General features: G+C 34.5%; 1 protein-coding gene across 4 annotated transcripts in view; it reads left to right on the top strand.

Annotated features, from left to right (window-relative positions):
• The window catches only part of LOC106460099 (alpha-catulin-like), a 155,866-nt gene that overhangs the window by 130,042 nt on the left and 18,542 nt on the right, over nt 1–7,282 (top strand). For all 4 annotated transcript variants that reach the window (XM_022386724.1, XM_022386723.1, XM_022386725.1 and 1 more), the window contains 2 exons: nt 4,365–4,457; nt 6,269–6,505. In XM_022386724.1, the coding sequence (XP_022242432.1) occupies nt 4,365–4,457; nt 6,269–6,505 (330 nt within the window). The remainder of the gene's footprint in view (nt 1–4,364; nt 4,458–6,268; nt 6,506–7,282) is intronic.

The following is a 7,282-nucleotide window of genomic DNA, read 5'->3' as shown; positions in this document are numbered from 1 at the left end:
TCTTCATTAAGATCACTCAGTCACATTACTCACAATAAAGAAAAACAAACCTTCCATCTTCATTAAGATCCACACTCAGGCTACTCACAACAAAGAAAAACAAACTTTCCATCTTCATTAAGATCACTCAGTCACATTACTCACAATAAAGAAAAACAAACCTTCCATCTTCATTAAGATCCACAGTCAGGCTACTCACATCAAAGAACAAAAAACTATGTTTCGTTTTATTTACAATCTGTGACATTATTCTGATGTTTGTGTTCGACTCGTCAAAAATTAGAATTTGTTTGTTCGTTGTTAAGCCCAAAACTACACAATAGGTTGTCTGCGCTCTGCCCAGTACGGATATCTTGCAGACTTATCACTGAACCAATATGAAAATAAGACCCAAAACTCCTATAGTTTTTTTTCTGTTTACATAGTTTGCTCATTATGCATACATAAAATATGAATGCTGAATTCTCTTCTTCAGATTTAAAAATATCAAATATTTTTCTTTATACTGAACATTATGCACCCGTAGAACATATCTACAAAATTTATTTCATCGGTGTTACCTACTTTTAATTTTAAAGTCTCTTAAATTTTTCTAGGGAATTAAACAACATTTTCAGCATCCCAAATTTGTGTGCAGCGATAAAAACAAATGGTCAAAATACTCTTTTTCTTAGTGATTCGAATGTGGAGATGAAAGTTTAGTGTTCACATCTTTGCAAAGTTTAGTTGTTAAAAATGCAGAATCTGCTTTCATACGGTTTTCAAAATTACCCGTATTTCGTCATTTTTCTAACGCTGAGGGAAGAAAATCCCAAACGTAAACACGCCAGTGAAGTAGCGAACGCTGGACGTTGCGTTTGCAACGCGACCACCTAGCGACCTCGTCCACCGGATCTTCAACTAATTAATCTCGTGCAAATTTTACGATTTACAGCGCTATCGGCGTGAAGCAATGCATTTAATCCGCGTCTATTTAGGTGAGGCAGTTACTAACTTCTTTTTAGTTGTAATTAACCATTTATTCTTGAAAGCATGCCAAATCAGTCGTGGATGAGAGAAAGCATCAAGAAAATAAAAACCTCCTTTTCTTCATCCGGTCACGCTCGTTCTTAAAGCTCATTTCGCATAGCTCAGCTCAGAACGAGTGACATTCGGTGTCACCGCTACTTCCGGTTCTTCCTGACACTGTGTCGTCGTTAAAGGTAACACACTTTCGAGTAGTAGGTAATCTAGTTGATAATGCGTGTGATATAGCTTATTATTTCACTGTGTGAGTTGCTTATATTTAAAGGTCTAATTAAACAGTGATTACAGTGTAAATGTTTTGGGTTGATGTAACCCATAAAAATATATGAAGTTCGTCGAAAAACGCTTGAGCAAAATAATAATAATGATAATCTTATTATAATGGAGCTTGCGATGTATACGTTCAAAACTCTGAAACCGCCGTACCGATCATCACCAATCATAACTGGGTAATATTTTTATAGCTGAGCAATATATAAAACAATAAGAATTACAAACAAAAATTATATGTTTCAGATTTAACCAATAAAAATTACAAAAAAATAAGTTTCAAATATAGAACAATCAAAAAACAAACTTAAAAAAATATTTGTTTTCCTTTAGTGAAAATCTCATGAGTGTTGCAACAGAAAAGCAAGCCATTTCATTGATAACTGCGTCTACAAAGAAATACTTCAATGAAATCTACTCTGTGATGTAATGCTGTGATAATAACTCATTTTTAACAATAATTTAAAGAGAATCCATTTTCTCATGGATGTTGAACATTATTGAATGTCAAGTATGAGTACATTGTTACAGAACTGTCAGACAATTCCAGAAAAGGCCACAGGCCCAATAGCCTTCCCCAGGAACTAGCGGTTATAGCTGCCCGGAGGGTGGGAATTTCTAATGGTAGTAATAATAATAGTAAAAGAAGAGGAAAAAGCCAGAATTTTTTGTTTTAGCCTAAGAAATGGGTGATACCTCTTAAACAATACAAAAAAAAAACCAAATGACATTATTCATATTGCATCATTTATTCAGGTGCTACAAAACTGAATTTTCATTCCGTTTAGCTCCTATTTCACCACAATGCATTTTGTTCAGTATAACTACGTAATGATTATTAGGTGCGTTAGTGGCAAACCTGAATGAAAATTCGGCTTTATAGCACCCGAATAAAATGATGCAATATGAGAAATACCAAGCTCCTATTTTATTATGTTTATGAGGTATCACCTACTGTTTTAACGAAAGCAAGATTTGGCTGTCTTGTTTACTCAAGCATTTTTGGTTAAATAATCCTTATCCTTTCTTTTTTATTTCTATGGGCACATACAGCTTCTCTCCATCCTTTTTCGATTTCTTCTGCTTCTTCCTAAGGTCGACAAGTTTTATTGTCCTTTGTCATTATACCTCTTCCTCTACTGATGGTAATTTTCCTTCCAAAAATCTTCCTTCTAATCTTTCTTGCAGCATTCTCGTCAATTCCCAAACCATCTGTTGTGATTATCTGCATTCTACTACTTTCCCTACTAATATTTCTTGAGGCATTCTCATTAGGTGGCCAAATCCTCTATTACTGGTAGTTTTCACTCCATAATTCTTTTTACCGATCTCCCTTGAGGCATTCTCATTAGGTGTCCAAACTCTCTGTTGCTGGTAGTTTCTATTCTACTGCTCTTTCTATTAATTTCTCTCTGGACATTCTCGTTAGATCCCAATCCATGTGAGCCGTTTCTCTGCAACAACAAGCTTATTGGGACTTGCTGTGTTTTGCGTCTTTTTTCATCGTCTATGATTTTGTCTTACCATTTGATGAACCCGATGTGTCACTTGTCTTACTATTTGATGAACCCGATGCGTCACTTGTCTTATCTTACCATTTGATGACCCCGATGTGTCACTTGTCTTACCATTTGAAGTACAAGATGTGTCACATTTGAAGTACAAGATGTGTCACAAGCATCTTGAATAAAACTTATCCAATTGGATCTTCAGTGATTTTCTTATTGTTTAAGTTTCTCCTCCATAGAGTCGTTTAGAAAGAGTTATTGTGAACCTTTATTTTTAATTTTATTCCCTTAATACAGCACTCCATAATTAGCTATGATCTTGCAGGCCACACTCTGTCCAAGGTGTCAAATTCTTTTCAAAGTCTAATGTATTAGTTATAGCTGGTGTCATATTTTCTATTGTCTAATATTATTCCCTGAAACCTCCTCTCACTCAATAGCTGTTTTAATACTCAAGAAAATCATTTCACTGAATACTTTCTCTGGAATTAAGGGCAACACAGCTCTTCTTCAGTTGTTGCACCGAGTTAGGTTTCCGTTTTTTGTATACTTTGATTGTTATAAATTTTCTGTGGTACGAAGGGAGCGTTACTATATTATTTTCTGTGGTACCTAGGGAGCGTTACTATATTATTTTCTGTGGTACCTAGGGAACGTTACCTTATTATTTTCTGTGGTGCCTAGGGAGCGTTACTATATTATTTTCTGTGGTGCCCTTGGAGCGTTACTATATTATTTTCCGTGGTGCCTAGGGAGCGTTACTCTATTATTTTCTGTGGTACCTAGGGAGCGTTACTATATTATTTTCTGTGGTACCTAGGGAGCGTTACTATATTATTTTCTGTGGTGCCTACTATATTTTTCCACGTATCATTGAATAATCATACCCAGCAAGCTTGTGGACACGTAACACAAAACTTTAGAGTTCGATATCGGCAGGGGATACATCGCAGATAGTATATTGTGCAGTCTTGCTCATAAACACAAACAAAACAAAGAAAGAACACATACAAATCTAATATAAAACCATGTTAGTAGTTTTGGATTAAAAGTGTGATTTCAGATGCTGTATAAGTGAAGCATTTCCAGTAGAATTATGCATATATAATTAGGTTGTATGAGCTGTTTTCTTCTCAACTCTACACAGAGTTTGGAGCCGTGACCAGCCCAATGGTTAACGTGCTGGACTACAGATTTGTGGGTCCAGCGTCCACATCCCAGTATAGCAGAAAAAATCGCACTTTGCACCTTAAGGCCGTGGGTGTGTTATAAGAGTAACTGTTAATTTCAATTATTCGGTCTTACAAGAGTAGTCCAAGAGTTGGCAGTGGATGGTGTTCACTAACTACCTTCCCTCACTTCAAAATTAGGGATGGCTAGTGCACATAAATCTCGTGTATCATTAAATGAAATTCAAGAAATCAAACAAAAACTACACAGTAAGATGGATTTAAAACGATGAAAGTATTGATAAATTTATACGTTTAGGTTTCGTCAGATGAATTTAGCAATTTCAATCTGAGACGATTAGAATAATCTGTTTCTATTCATATTGGGTAGGTTTGCAAATTGTTACATCATGTGGCCATGAACGAGGCTTTACAAGTGTCTTCCAAGCACGTGGACTATTGTCTCAAAGTCTACGGAGCCCAGGTAAGCACCATTAGCAAAGTAATTAGAATACCTAGGACCCCAATCTTTTACCCACAGCGAACACTACAAACAGTTAATCGAAGACGTGTCAATAAATCACGTGGAAGGATTCTTGATTAATCGTTTAATGTTTCAAACTATGTGACCAGCTTATATATATTCCTCTTTAACTTGTCTGTCTTGAAGTTCAAATACTAGTAGTTGTGTCAAGTAACAATCTTGTAGTCCAAATACTAGTAGTTGTGTCAAGTAACAATCTTGTAGTCCAAATACTAGTAGTTGTGTCAACTAACAATCTTGTAGTTCATATACTAGTAGTTGTGTCAAGTATCAATCTTGTAGTTCATATACTAGTAGTTGTGTCAAGCATCAATCTTGTAGTTCAAATACTAGTAGTTGTGTCAAGTATCAATCTTGTAGTTCAAATACTAGTAGTTGTGTCAAGTAATAATCTTGTAGTTCATATACTAGTAGTTGTGTCAAGTAACAATCTTGTAGTTCAAATACTAGTAGTTGTGTCAAGTACAATCTTATAGTTCAAATACAATCTTGTAGTTTAAATACTAGTAGTTGTGTCAAGTAACAATTAGACTTGATTAAATTTTATGATTAAACTAAGTTTATTAATTAGTTATGTTATATTACAGTTTGGTTTATTTAGGTTATCACTTGATATATTTAATCAATAAGTAATGAAAACTTTAAATAAAGTTCTCTTATTGAACAGCATTTTTTTCTTTACGAGAAGAGCTGTGAACATCGCGAAAAATGTAAATGTAGCGGGAAATGGTGATTGAAGAATAATGAACAAACGGTTCACCCCAGGATGATAATTACGTTTTTCTTACATTTCTCTTAATCATTCTTTAACAGATTTAAAAACACAATTTTGTATAGATAGCACTTAACATAACATTTTTCCTGCAAACATAAAAAAAAAAAACATCAGCCAGGCTGAGTCTATAGCAAAATAATAAAATATTTGAAATGTTATTTGTGTGCATTTAAGAAATAATAATAATGTATTAGTATATGGGTCGTTTCAAGACTAACAGTTGTTATGTAAAATTACATTGACAGTCTTCCTCTTACATTTAATTTAATCAGTTCCTAAATATTTCAATTCAAGAACACGTGAGTGTGCAAAAATAGTATTTCACATACACAAATTGTCTGCTGCAAGTCGTTACTGAAGAGGCCTTTTGTTTAAGAAACAGAAATCATCATCTGGGCTGGACTGTGATAACTAAATGTATCTTATTAATTTATTTAAACATGACACATCCAACCAGCACGAAAGTAAAGGAAATTTCGTGAAAATAAGACAAAGCTATTATATATAATACTGTTATAAAATATGGTACGAATTTAACGTTAGTATATTTGCAGTTTAGCTGTTTACTGATGAGAAGTAACAAATGTTTAAAGTACTTCTTAAAGTAGTTATACAATCAGCACAATTAACAATATTTCATTTGATTGCTTACTTAAACCGTTAATTGAAATTTAGATGAAATAAAAAAAATAAAAATTAGTTGATGCGTCTCTAAAATTTTCTATGCTTGCTTATAGTTTCTAGAAATTAGTTTGGAAACTAATACTTCCTTCAGGAGCTTGAGCTATGTTACTGGAATATTGATTCTTTTGATCAAGATCAATGCTTAACTGTACATTGTTATCTACTTTTGATAAGCACCTGCCAAGAAATGATAGAAACAGGCATAAACTAGAGTATGTTGCGCCTCCTACACTGTGTTATTAGTAGCGATAAGGCTTATCACACTGCGGCTTTGCATCTCTCTCTCCGGCAGGTCCTGAATGCCTGCCACACCCTCTACCTGCACCCCACTAGCAAGATTGCCAGGGAAAACTTTGACGTCTTCTCAGATATGTGGCAATCACTGGTGAATGACGTAGCAAGCATATCTTGTGATATTGCCGAGATGTATCTTGGAAAAATCCCTCAGAGGCCGCCGGAAAAACCTCCTGAGAAACAGCCAGAGAAGCTACCTACACCACCAGCTTCTACTTCTCAGACAAAGCCCGTTGTAAGTTCTTGGCTTTTCTGATGATTCCAATTATTTTATCCAAAAATTATCCACATGAAATGTATATGCATGTAGAGTAAAACTATACATTTGGGCGATTAGTTGACGATAGACATTTACACGTTTAAACAACTATTCAATTATCCTAACTAGAATCACTATAAATAAATGGACAACAAACATCCGCTACAAACTTTATTGAATAAAAAGAACGAAAAAATAATACTAGGTACTCGAGCGTTTGTCAGATTTAACCGACACAACTGTTAACTCAGTATTTAAAAACGTTTGTCAGCTTTAACCGACATAACTGTTAAATCAGTATTTAAAAACGTTTGTCAGCTTTAACCGACACAACTTTTAAATCGGTATTTAAAAACGTTTGTCAGCTTTTACCGACTCAACTGTTAATTCGATATTTGAACGTTTGTCAGATTTAACCGACGCAACTGTTAATTGGGTATTTGAAAACGTTTGTCAGATTTAACCGACACAACTGTTAACTCGGTATTTGAAAACGTTTGCCAGATTTAACCAACGCAACTGTTAACTCGGTATTTGAGCGTTTGTCAGATTTAACCGACGCAACTGTTAACTCGATATGTGAACGTTTATCGGTATTTAAAAATGTTTGTCAGATTTAACCGACACAACTAATTCGGTATTTAAAAACGTTTGTCAGCTTTTACCGACTCAACTGTTAATTCGATATTTGAACGTTTGTCAGATTTTACCGACTCAACTGTTAATTCGATATTTGAACGTTTGTCAGATTTT

Source organism: Limulus polyphemus, unplaced genomic scaffold, assembly GCF_000517525.1.
Source record: "Limulus polyphemus unplaced genomic scaffold, Limulus_polyphemus-2.1.2 Scaffold708, whole genome shotgun sequence".
In the NCBI taxonomy this organism is placed as follows: domain Eukaryota; kingdom Metazoa; phylum Arthropoda; class Merostomata; order Xiphosura; family Limulidae; genus Limulus; species Limulus polyphemus.
This window is presented reverse-complemented; position numbering and strand designations above follow the sequence as displayed.